Source organism: Simochromis diagramma, unplaced genomic scaffold (assembly GCF_900408965.1).
Source record: "Simochromis diagramma unplaced genomic scaffold, fSimDia1.1 OVJJ01000344.1, whole genome shotgun sequence".
Lineage (NCBI taxonomy): Eukaryota > Metazoa > Chordata > Actinopteri > Cichliformes > Cichlidae > Simochromis > Simochromis diagramma.
This window is the reverse complement of record NW_024387375.1, coordinates 6294673-6308374: the sequence shown is the minus strand read 5'-3', so window position 1 is coordinate 6308374 and position 13702 is coordinate 6294673. Positions and strand designations below refer to the sequence as shown.

At 41.3% G+C, this 13702-nt stretch overlaps 1 protein-coding gene across 2 annotated transcripts in view; it reads left to right on the top strand.

Moving 5' to 3' along the window:
• The window catches only part of LOC120720036 (Down syndrome cell adhesion molecule-like protein 1 homolog), a 99095-nt gene that overhangs the window by 50950 nt on the left and 34443 nt on the right, over positions 1–13702 (top strand). Inside the window, exons 4-7 of one of the 2 annotated variants that reach the window (XM_040009635.1) lie at positions 8302–8448; positions 8559–8837; positions 9862–10137; positions 12209–12508. In XM_040009635.1, the coding sequence (XP_039865569.1) occupies positions 8302–8448; positions 8559–8837; positions 9862–10137; positions 12209–12508 (1002 nt within the window). The remainder of the gene's footprint in view (positions 1–8301; positions 8449–8558; positions 8838–9861; positions 10138–12208; positions 12509–13702) is intronic. The other variant, XM_040009636.1, reaches the window with a different exon arrangement.

Genomic DNA, 13702 nt, shown 5'->3' with positions numbered 1-13702 from the left:
CATGCTTTTGCACTCCTGTTTTACTATACTCGAGAATATTTACTTCTACACTTCTGCTTGTTTAGATGAATAAAGAACATCTTCTCCAAGTGAAGCAGTTGGGACTAAAGGGCATCAAACCAAATTAAATAACACACTGTCTCTTAATAGTGGTAATGGATTCACGGTAACAACACTGCACTGGCTTAGTAATATCTACATTTTGGAACATAAGAATTTTTTCACTCCAGTAATGATGTGTCTGCAAACCTGGATAGCTCCATAAGTTTTTTGACTAAAATATGGTTATATATTTTTGTGTCTGTACACTAATAGGGGGTTTGCATTCAAAAAAGATTATTTAAATCAATATATGATTGTGTGCAGAGTTTTACACTTCATATTGAATTAACCCTAGAGCCATTTTTATCTATAGTCCCCCATTTCCAGGCCCCAAAGTAGGCCAGTTATATGCCAATCATGTTCAAGAGAATGATGCCATCATCAGGCTGCAAAAGCAAAATAAACCAGTATACATTCGTTACATTCATTTTAGCACTAATCAACTCTGGAACACCAATAAGACTGGAAAACCACAGAAACAACAAGTGGATGATCGCAGAATTATCTCCTTTTCAAGAAAAACTCCTTCACATCATCTCACCAAGTCAAGAACATGCTCAAGGAAGCAGGCATATCACTGTCAAAGTCGATTGCATTTATGAATGCAAACACAGAGGACTTACAAGAAGGTGTAAACCGCTGGTTACACTCAGCAACAGGAAGGCGTGATTAGACTTTACCAGAAAACATCTAAAGGACTCTGTACAGTTTTGAAAAAAAGAAAAGAAGACAAGATTAACTTGTACAAGTTGTGCGACCACAACACATCATCTGTCAGATATAGAGGAGGCAATGTTATGGCGTTTATGGCAGCCTGTGGAACCAGGTCACCAGTGTTTATTGATCATGTGATTGCTGATAGAAGCAGCAGTATGACTTTTAAAGTGTACAAGGCAGTACACTCTGCTCAGATTCAGCCAAATGCTACAAAACTGATTCAACAGCACAAAATGGATAATCATCCTAACCATAAGACAAAAGCAATCAAAGAATTTGTCATGGTAAAAAAAAATAGGATATTCCTCTATGGACAAGTCAGACAACTGATCTCAGCCCAACAGATGATGCTTTTCAGTTATTAAATAGAAAAAACTGGATGCAAAAAGACTCAAAAGCAAATGGAGGCAGTCGCTTCAAAGGCCTAGCAGAGCATCGCAAGTGAGGAAACACAGAATTTTGTGATGCTCATGGGTTCATTGAGTGCAAAAGATTTTCATGCAAGTGTTAAAAGCAATCTTTATATTTAAAATTATGCTAGTTTGTCCAGTTAATTTGTAGCCTCTGAAAATGGAGGACTGTATAAAAATGGCTTTTTTAAAGCACACACTTAAATCCCTGGCTGTGACAACACATACACACAAAGTAGACATCTTTCATTGTCACTGTAGCATATGTGACAGCTTATGTGTGTCTGAAAGAGAGATCGACCATTAAAAGTAGCATTGTAATGATGGAGGGTAGATGGAGACGAATTGAATGGAGGGAGTGGAAAAGAAAAGGAAGATAGAAACGAGAAGGTAAATCAGGAGGAGGTGAATAAATAAGGAATGTGTAGGTGTACTCCACTGTCTGTTCATTGCTGCAACACGCTGTAGTGAGGATACTCACCACAAACACACACTCACAGTTTGTTGAGTGCACTTTGCAAATGTGGATTGTAAGACAGTGGGAGTAAGAATAGTGTAGCTCGTTAGACAGATTGTGAGTGTCTCTCACTGTGTGTGTGTGTGTGTGTGTGTTAGTGTGTGTCTGTGAGCACATGCATTTGTGAGAAGTCCATTTGTGCAACTACTGGCCTGCATTGTACCAAATCTGCAATCCATTTAGCCCAAAATCTGAAAGGCAAACCTCGATGTTATGAGTGTTTTTGTTAACTAGTGCAGCCTAAAAAATAAAGTGACAGGATGCACAGAGAAATGTGGTGAACTCCTCTGTGGCCTATAGCCTAGACTTGTGAATCAATTACAGATCCATTCAGCAGTTCCTTTCCTCTCCTCTGATCTCGTTTGCCATCATTTAAATGGCTGATTTCGTTTTTACCTCTAATGAAGGGTACCTGTGCATGCACACACACACACAAAGACACACACATAGACACACGTGCACACAAAACTCACATGAAACGCACACTTGCACGTCGCTGTGTGCTACCGCAGCGCCCCCTACCCAGCTGTTATCACGTGAGTGCACGGGCCCTAGCAACAGCGAGCGAGAGAGTGAACAAAAAAGAGAGATCCTGGCGAGAGCAGGGGACAGGGGAATGGGTAAAGAGAGGGAGAGAGAAAGAGATGAGAGGGAGGGGGGAGCTGTGGAGCATTAATAAGTGATGAGTCCAACAGTGTGAATTGCTGTTAGTTAGCATTGCTGCAGCGCCGCTTTCATTTGCATGGCAGCACCAAGAACAAACCCCTTTACTTACGCCATTTCCTCTCTCGCTCTGTATCTCTCCGAGTCACTTTTTTTTCTTTTTCCTGAACCATTTTATCTGTTTCTATCTTTTCCTCATCTCCTTGGTCTAGTCAACATCTCAAAATATGTATACCTTTTCTTAGGTACTTTTTAATCTTTTTTTTTTCATTTCTGATCTGTTCGTCTCCTTCTCCGAGCCTCCCCTGTGGCTACAACATCACTACATTAACATTATCATTTTTTTCTTCGCTGCTTTCCTTTTTTATGAGCTCTCATGCTACCGTTCCTTCCTCCTCTATTTGACAATAATTTGTTGAAAATGGCAGCCATATACTACTGGAATATATTTAGCATCACCTTTCCTACATCCCTTCATCTTCTGCCTCCAACTCCTCTCCCCTTTTCACTATATCTTAAAAAAAAGAGGAGTGTCCTCTCTCTGGGGGAACTTTGGGGAAGACAAGTGATGCTCCAGGGCTCCTTAATCCTTTTTTCATTGCCCCCCCTGTCTCAGCATCTCGTTATTTGCATGTATGTGTCTGCCTGTGGAATTTTTGGCATACGTGCGCATACGCTCACACAGAGATCTAGCAGCAGCTTCTGCACTTGGCTTGACTTGATGCCTCAGGCTGATCAGCTGAACTGATTCCATTACTTACAGACCCCCCTGAAAGAGAGGAGCACAGACTAAGAGGGAAAAAGGCAGAGACAGAAAGAGGTGGAGGGCAGAGGGGAAATGAGTGGAAGAGAGACTGGGGATGGAGAATAGATGCCATACAGAAGGCAGAAAAAGGGAAAAAAGAGCAAAAAAAGGGAAGAAAAGGTTGGAAAACAAGGAGGAAGTGAGAGGATTTTGCACCTCCCTTGGGTGTAGGATAGACCTCAAAATTCTCATCCTGCTTCCTACAGTAAAATAAATAAATAAAATACAGACACAGAAGCACATACAAACACACACTCAAAAACAACATCAACAAACTCCTGGAGGCGTAGGCAGACTAGACGAGAATTGATCTCCTCTCCCACAAGGAGAGGCTTGCAAGGAGGGAGAGAGAGAACGGGAGATGGAGAAAGATGTAGAAGAATTGTTTTTACCCATGTATGGCTCTCAGGCCTGTAGGCCCCTCATCCTTCTCACTCTCACTCCCTCCTGTGTCACTCCCAGTGGCATGTTTCTCTTTATCTCCCTATCTCTCCCTCCATCAATCTCCATCTGCCGTCTTCCTCCCTGTAGGTCCAGACCCTTCCGCTACTCCACTGCCTCTCGCCGTCGCTGCCTGTTTTAGGTGTGTCACATCTCCAAAGACAGCAGGGAAGCAGAGAGTGGCTAGAAATTAAATATCATTAGTGAAAGAAGAGGAAGAGTGGTAGAAAGCTTTGGTCAGTGCAGTCAAGGGGAAAATAGAGCATTTTTTTTTTTTTTTTTTTACATTTTCTGTTTTTATCTTAATTTTACACACTGGATACGCATTTAAATCACAGCATTGAAGGACCAAATGTCAGCCATGATCACCATGTATATAAAAAAAAATCTTTTTTAATGCTACCAGCTACAATGACCATGACTGGAAGGCAGTTGAAAAGGAAAGAAGATATGTGCATGCAGGTTGGCTTGAAAAAGCATATTAATAATAAGATGCATAGTGAATGATAACTCTCAGTTTTTATACCATGTCCGCTTTTAATCTGGTATACCACTGCAGCCCTACTTATGGAAGATGCTACAGCTGGACATCTAAGGGGATTAAAAGGTAAATTAGGCTTCTCAAAAAAGCCATCTGTTAGCATCCTGTATATGTCCTTGAGGTTTTTGCTGTTTAAAGTCACTTCTGGTTTTGAAGGTTTTTTATTTGTCTAAATAGTTTTTAAAACATAGAAAATGTCTGCATATTAATAAGAATAGAAAATACTGTTCATCATTACTGCTAAAACAATCTATAGTTAGTGTAAAATATGCATTTTACTGACTTTATGATTTTTTTCTATGTTGATTTCTAATTATTATTTTGGTTTTGGTGTAATTTGATGTTTAATAATAATAATAATAATAATAATAATAATAATAATAATAATAATGGATTGCATTTTATATAGCGCTTTTCGAGACCCTCAAAGCACTTTACAATTCCACTATTCATTCACTCTCACATTCACACACTGGTGGAGGCAGCTACAGTTGTAGCCACAGCTTTAATGTAACATTTAATGATATTTATTAATTTACAGAATAAATTAATCGGTTACACAGAAAAAAAATGATGCAGGATGAATTCTTTTCCTTGGATCCTTATGCAGTTTGAACAAGAGAGAAAAAAACACAAGATAAGAACAGAGTATAGAAAAATTGTGAGAAGGCTGGCATAAGTTTCCTTCACAGTCAGCAGTGACAAGCTCCTTTTCATTAAGGTCCCCTGCATCACTTTCCTTTCCTCCATTCTTAGCCATTTCTTACTCTACCCACCACTCTTCCCTCCCGTCACCCCCCTCTGGTCTGTCTTCCTCTCTCCAGGCATGTTGTGACAGGGTGTAGCAGTGTGTTATACAGGGTTCTACTCACCAAGTGCATATTATCCTGTAAGGCTTAATACCTAGGTTGGAACAAAAGGGCAGGCTTGGAAATTATAGCTTACGTCGCTTAGCACTCAGCACAACAGTCTGACTCACATGAAAACACGCGTGTGTGAACTTCATATATCCATGCAGATGCACAAGATGACACTGCCGTGTGTATGCATATTCAGAACTCTGACAGCTTAGTTACACACACACAAAGATTTTGTAATGCCTCTTTCACGATTAGTTCAAATGCATTAAATCCTGTTTTAGAATTAACTGCCATTTCATGACCAAAGACCTAAATGTCACTATAATTGATTATTCCAAATTGGTTGTAGTGGATGTGAGTTTGGATGGTTCTCATTCTCTGTGTAAGCTCTGTGATAGACTCATGACTTCTCCAGGCTGTCTTATGCCCATTATCAGCTGGTATTGTGGCATTTTGACCCTAGTTAAGAAAATGGTTATATAAAACAACTTTTATAATGATGTCTTATTTGGCTTTGCAAAATAGTCTTAAATAAATCACTCAATTTATGCCCGGTATTGACAAACAATCTGTAATTGGATGACAGTGTATAAGGCCCCAGACACACAGGCCTACTGACGTAGGTCAGCAAAGCAATCCCCACCCTCCCAACCGACCACCTGGCAAGCCCCTGTTATTAGAGAAAAAAGTGTAGTCTCCAACTTGTGGGCAAGTAGTCCTGGAAGTTGCTGTCAGTTGCTAGGTGAAATTGTTAGCAAAGAAGTATGCTGTGCACCTACTTGCATTTGCAGCAGTCTTTATTGTAGCAGATTGCTTTGATCGAGTGTTTTTGGGCAAGTCAGCATCTTGCATGAAAACTAAGGGCGGCCATAGTGATATGCTAGTAAGCATCAGGGAATACACCTTACCTACTGACCAGAGGTTGGAGAGGGTCACTGATACGTCTCTAGATATGTGAGACTGAGGCCTAAAGAAGAAAAAGTCTTTATGTAAAAGGAATTTGTTCTATGTAAAAAACACAAAGTGCTCTGAGTTGTAATGGAAGGTACTGTGATCAGATTTCATCCAGGTGAATATAGCTCATCAAATAATGAATAAATACACCAAACAAGTTAAAACGTCATCTGAGTCTTCTTGTAGACTTCAACAACTCTAACAAAATGTTTGTTGACAAGTCTGTGAGCCGTGTTTAACTTATGTTTTTAAACTGTGTTAACAATCAAGATAACAAAAAAGAATTGATGTACAATTGCAAACAGGCCCCATGGACTGTATTTATTACCAAAGGTTAATGCCAAGGTGTGACTGTGGTGAAGAAGTACAGCCGCGACTCTCCGCCATATCTCAGTCTTGTTAGTGTGTGTGTGGCAGAAAGCCAGGTCAGTCTTCTCTGTTTTATAAATCTCCTTTGGATGGACTTGTGCAGCCATAAAATGCATTGATTTTGTTGCACACATTGTGGTAGGAGACACACACACTCACACACTCACACACACATAGACAGATACAAAGCTGGTTATTGATACTTAATACACAGTAAACATATGCATATACGTATTATACACAGTTTTTCACCGTTTGCCAGCCACAATAAAGGAATAAAAATGTAAACAAATAATCATTTAAATCATCTTGTCAATAAAATGATTATTAGCTATATTCCTGATTAAAACTTTACAATTTAAATGTATAAAAAACAAACAGTAGCAATAAAGTTTTAACACTACATTAGCTGTTTTCCATAAACCAATTGATTTGCTTGCACCCTAAGAGTTTCTAAAAAAAACCCCTAAAAAACAAAAATAATGCTGTGCTATGACTAGGCGCTGACCTATTGCTTGGAGCATGTATGTGTGTGTGTGTGTGAGTGAGTAAGAGTGTTTTTTGTGCTTGGCACATATTTCTAGTATTCAACTATTCAATGCACCTGCATTTTACTAAAGCTCTCTCTTGTCAACACTGCAAAGAGACATTGAAACATCGTGTACGGCAAACAACAGTCACCATGTTCTTACACTCACATACACTCTCACACACACAGACACTTGCACAAATGCGCGCACACACACTGTAATAGCATTCACATAACCAAACAATCTGCAATCTACTACAAACTCTGAAGTGCACACTGTCTAAAATAACCCTTTGGGGGGAACAGAATACAAAAAGACTCAGAGAAGCGGAAAGAATGAAACACTGAAATACACTCTCCTCATCTCCTTTCCTTCCTTCTCTTTTTCTTCTCTCTCACATACACACATGTGCAGATACTCTGTCTATTGACATGCAGATAAATCACAGCCAGTCCAAGCAGTCACTGATGTGACATGAAAATGACGCTAATCTGCTGTTACCATAACACGCACCGACACATCAATTATTAACGCTTACAATAACTCCCCACTCTCTTTTCTCTTTCTTGTTCCTCTCAAATGTCTTTTTCCCGTTGTGTACATCTCACTAAAAGAACGGAACAGAGTCAGTTAAAAGCACCCATGTGTTCGGGTCTTTTGATGACATGTATATTATAGAAGTGCTTTTTATCTTCCAAAAACTGTGATTTTTTTCCTTACAAATATGCTCAGTGTTGATGAAGCTAGTAGCCCCAACTCTTCAGCAGCGCACATATGCTATATGAACAAAAGCTCTGGGCCACCTACCCTTAACACCTACAGGAGCTGCTCAGCCATGAAAACCCTTGGCATGAAGCTGCTAGTGCAAAGTTTTTAATGCTGATGTTAATGCCAGAGCAGGTTTGGATCTCTGCAGTTATTGATTTGGTGACTTTTAAATACTTTGTCTACTCTATAATTGAATGCTGACACTTTGAAGTGGTTCCTAAACACTTCCACTTTACAATAATACCACTCACAGTTGATCATGGAAAATCTAGGGTGGAAAACCGACTTGTTGGGACTGTGGCATCCTATTACAGTGCCACACTCAAATTCAGTGAGCTCTTTGGAACAACCCGTTCCTTCACAAAAACGTTTTTAAAGGTAGACTGCTGTGCAGTGGCAATGGGACTGAAAACATCGACTTCAAAGATTAAGAGTTGGGATCCGATACTTCCATATAGTGCTTATAGGGTTACCTTTGTGAATCGTGAGAACTTATACATGTGTAATTAAATGATCAAATGGAAAACATGCTGTTATTATTTAGCCCTACAAAAGATAAAACAGGATATACATAAACAGCATGTATGTTTTTTTGACCTGCTCCTGTTCTGCTCTCCTCTACAGGCAATCGATTCTTCCTGACCTCATTTGGCGCGCTGTACATCTCAGAAGTGCAGAAGGAAGATGCCCTTTCCACCTACCGCTGCATCACAAAGCACAAGTACAGTGGAGAGACTCGTCAGAGCAACGGAGCCAGGCTCTCTGTTTTGGGTAAGCAACAAGTTACTCTATGAAAAAGAGACTTGTGTTTAAGTTTTAGTTTTTGAGATTTTTGGTGTTTGAAATCAATAAAACCTTTTTGTGACCTTTATAACCTACAGACCCTACGGAGTCCACCCCGTCAGTGCTGGACAGTTTCCAGTCCGGTGAGGTGCAGGTGGGGCATAATGTGGAGCTGCCCTGCATCGCCTCTGGATATCCAAACCCGACCATCCGTTGGCTAAAGGATGGTCGACCATTACCAGCAGACTCGCGCTGGACACGGCGCATCACTGGTCTCACCATTTCAGACTTGAGACTCGAGGATAGCGGCAACTACATCTGTGAGGTCACCAACAGCTTTGGCTCCAAAGAGGTGACGGGTCACCTCAACGTGATAGGTGGGTAAATTTTTAATTTGCCTCTCCTGTCCTCCAGTGTCCCCCTCAAATAGCAACTGAGTGCAATAGGCAGAAGTAGTAAATGTGACATCAGGACACAAACCGCAATAGAGACATCTTTTAAGCTCTGTCGGTTCTGCCGTGGCCACCCTCGTCTAGGTCGAGCATGAGCTTGATATTTAAGGATGGCTTGCTCCCCCACTGTGTTCTCAAACCGCAGTGAAGCGTCTCCACAGTGACAGAGAACAGTGGTCATGCAGGCCTGTCGCTCCATTTTCCGATGGGTGTGTGAGAGAGAGGAGAAGGTTATGGAATATATACAATAACATTAATGTTAATATAAGAGATGTTAAAAGGTGACACACATAGAAGACACAGAACACTTAGAGGAGGTTATGGAGTTGGTAAAGATAAGAGATGAAATTTGAGGGTGGCTTGAGACGAGTTAGTGGACGCTGAGTACACTGGCCACAGGGCACATCATTGCACAGCCTACAAACCTCAAGTGACAGGGCATGCAAGGTGGGACACACACACACACAAATTTGGACAAGCATACAGTATATACACTCAGTGCCCATGAAGAAAGTCTTACACATTCATTGTCACAGAGACACACATGCTCACACACATTCAGCAGCCTCCAGCACCTAACACCAGCTGCTTTATTGCTCACTGACATTTTCTCCCCTTTTCGTCTTTCTGTCTCGGTTTTCCTCGCTGCTTAGAGCGTGCGCGCACACACAAACACAAAAAGACAGAAAAAATGATATACATACAGAAAGCGCAGACTTATTATACCAACATGTTATTTGTGTTGAACAGCACAGAATAGCTCAATAAAAATTGCTCTTGTGCAACAATGCAAATAATACACCTTTTAGTGCCCGAGGGACACGCACCAGTTTTTGTACCTTCAATATTTGGGTAGTAACTGGCTTCTGTGCTTGCTTGCTGCTTACCGCTTCATCCCTTTTTATTTTTTAATTTACTTTGTCTTACCTGTTCCTTCTACCACCTTTAGAGCCACTGCGGGTTACCTTGTCTCCCAAAAATCTGAAGACAGGGATCAGCAGTACAGTCATCCTCTCCTGTGCTGTTCAAGGTTCTCCTCACTATATGGTGTCCTGGTACCGCAACACAGAACCTGTTTTGCCTGATCAGCACTTTTCCATCCAGGGTGCTCACAATGAGACGCTGTTCATTTCTGCTGCACAAAAAAGACACTCGGGTGCTTACCAGTGCTTTGCCACACGCAAAGGCCAGACTGCCCAGGACTTCTCCATCATTCTCCTAGAAGGTATGGAAAATTATGCTTCTAATATTTGTAAGAAATTGTCTATGTCTATTACTCAAAACTGTTCACATATAGAAAAGGAAAAAATAATAAACAACAAACAGCTTTTTGTTGATTACTATTATGCATATACTGTTACAGTGGTCTATACTCATATTAACCCTCTGAAGTCTAAGCAGTCATTGTTGACCATCCCAGCCCAACCACAACCATACTTAATCCTAGCAAATCGGAATATATCATTTTAGTTTTTATCAAATCGCTCTCTTACAGAAAGTCAAAGAAAGTAATCATTCCAACTTAAGCATGAAGACATATCCATATTTTTCCCAAAAAAGTCTACTTTGCCTTCCTCCATAAGGGTTGGAGTAACCAGCTATGACTATTATGGGCCTATGTGGGTTAAATATTGCCGGTGTTTTACATAATCATCTCAACGTAGAGTACTGCACAAAGTCCTGAGCTACTCCTTATTTCCCTATATTTTCCTTACAAGGAGCCCGACTTGAAATTGTTATTTTTTTGTAAGTGGTCTTGAGCAACAGTTGTTCAAGATTTGTTTGCTGCGTTTTCATCCATATTCAGACCAGTTCTTGTACCTGGCCATTTTCAGAAGAATGTGTTTTGTATGTTTGGGTTAAGCCGTTTTCCGCTGAGCAGGTCTGCAGATGTCCGTCAGCACACAGAGCAGAGATCTGAGCAAGAGCAAATGCCAACAACTGAGTGAGAGGACTGTTATTGTATGTGTATATGGATAATAGCAAACACTGAAATGCATTTCTTGCCCAAGCAATGAATTTTGTTGGCTCAAATTAAGCGTTTCTTTGCTCAAAATAATTGTATCCTCAAAATGCAACATTTGCACTTGCAAATATTTTTATGTGCACTCAGAATAGAGGCTCAAAAATAACAGCATAGAAAAAGTGTCATATTTTTGTATGGTGTGCAATGTGAAACTGGACTGAAAGTGGGTTATAAAAGAAGAAGTGGCAGGCTCGGAAAACTGTTTACAGCAGATGAACAAGACTTGAAAACCATGTTCTTATGAAATAAGAAAAAAAATCCAGCAAAGACATGACATAGGACCTGAGAGATGCATCTGGCCCTTTAGTTGATCCATATACTTTTTGCCAAAGCCTCATCAGAAATGGTCTCAGTGGAAAGGTGGCTGTCAAGAAGTTGTTCTTAAGGGAGGGAGACAGGGAGAAAAGGCTGAGGTATTCCACAAGAACTGGACTAAAAAGCAGTGGCAACAGGTCTTACGGAGGGGTTAATCCAAGTTTGACATTTCTGTTAAAGTTATTTTCCAAATTTATTTGATGAAATCAGAAAAGAGGTACCAGGTACCAGCCATTTGTGAAACACGGTGGAGGATTTATGGTGTGGAGTTGCATTTTCAGCCAGTGGTGTTGGGCATCTTGTCAAATTGATGAAATTATGAATGCAGAAAAGTGCCATCAGAATTTGATCCGCCATGCAATATCATCTGGAAGGTGTCTTGATTTTTCTGCACTGATCCCAAACAAACTGCTAATGCAATAAAATGTCTGAATAGAAAAACACAGAGTGGAACACTTCCAGTCGTGGATTGGCCTCCCCAGAGCTCAGACCTCAACATTACTGACCCAGAGAATGGGTGACAGAATGGGCTTGCCTAAGAGAGTTCATGCTGTGTTGAGGAGTAAAGGTGGTCATATCAGATGTTGACTCTGTTGTTCTTGTATACACTGTGTTTCCACTGCCCCCCACCCCCTTCCCGTTTTTCTAGCAAAATATAATGGCACAATATTTTTACAAGTAGTATATGTGAGCCAACAGCACAGGCTCCATTCTGCTCTAAAGACTTTGTTGCTCTGTCAGCGAAAGAGGAACTTGTTAATAGGGTCATCTCAGGGACACACCTCTGGCTACAAACACAGAAGCCCCGCCTACCTGCTGTTCAAATTCTCTTTGCTAGGGGCAAATCAGAAGAGAGTGGGCTTAAAGATTGAACTCGGGAAATTAGCTTAGAGAGGAGCAAAAGTAACATTTTTCCTCCAAATTCACACTTCACATCTCTTGTGATTGTTTCCAGATGGCACACCCCGTATTGTTGCCTCCTTCAGTGAGAGGGTGGTTGTCCCGGGTGAACCGTTTTCCCTGATGTGTGCTGCCAAAGGAGCGCCTCCACCCACCATCACCTGGACCTTGGACGACGAGCCCGTGGCCAGAGATCTGTCGCGTGTCAGAGCCAGTCAGTACACCCTGTCTGACGGCAGCACCGTGAGCCACGTGAACGTCAGCAACCCACAGATTCGTGATGGTGGAGTGTATCGGTGCGCCGCACGAAACTCAGCCGGTAGTGCTGAGTACCAAGCGCGCATAAACGTAAGAGGTGCCTGTCTACTTTTCAATATCAGTCATACAGAGGCTTCTCATAGCCTGACCCCTACCCCACCCTCTCCTGTACCCTTCTATATCTCTCCCTCTTTCTCTGTATGTGTGTCTTGCTTCCTAGTATATATGTATATTTTCAAAATTTCCTTTTTTCCTTTTTTTAAATTTATTTATTTTTGGTTGTTTGTCCATCTTTCTATCTACACATTAATCTTACAAGGGAGTGTATTTTTTCTTCACTAGCCCATATACTCTGTCTCGTTCTGTCTTCTTTGCTGTGCAGTTTGGGTCCTCCAGCTGCATATGTGCTGGTGTAAACTCATGCATAGATAAGACAAATACACCAAGTCATCCATCAAGTCTATCTAATTGTATTCACATCAATATGTACACACATAAGCATGCTTGCAGGGAGATAGAATATTCAAATGGAAACTTTCCAACTTTATACTGTGAGTTGTTAATGGAGAGAACGTGACATTAAGGTAATCTGAGACTTGAACGAAGAAACCTAAGAAGGCGCAGAAAGACAGAGATGTAGGTGAGGCAGAGTACATGAAATGGGAGAAGAATAAGAGAAGGGGAGTGGCAATGTATGTTGAGGGAGTGATGGTAAACTCTGGTGACAGGACAGGTGATGTCACTGTCGTCTGAGATAACAAGAATGAGGAGTGACACCACTGAACAGGGCTGTATCACTGTCTCCATCTCCCTCTCTCTCTCACACACACACACTCTCTCTGCTTTCATTGTCCATTGGTGAGATGTGTAGTTGTGACATGTGAGTCTGCCCGAAGCAGACATGCCAGAACGATCATTGGAGTGAGAATGAGCCCCGCTGCCAGAGAGTTTCAAGCCTACATGCAACACAAACTGACACAAATACAGCCACGACGCGTACATGGACACAGACATTCAGAAATGAAACAGCAGCACAGCGCTATGCTTATCCACTCACTCAAATGTGATACGCCCAACTTATCTCATTCAGCGAGGGACCCACAGCAAGCATTCTGAGCCACACAGACATAGTTGAGCACACGCGTGTCACACAAACACGGTATCTGTGTTTGTGTGTGACGGTGCTGCTGAATAATACATCTTTGACTCGTCAGAGCTGCGACTTCAAAGGTTGGCACATGCTGCGAAAGGGAGGGGAGAGAGACAGAGCGAAGTGAGAGGTAGGGGGACG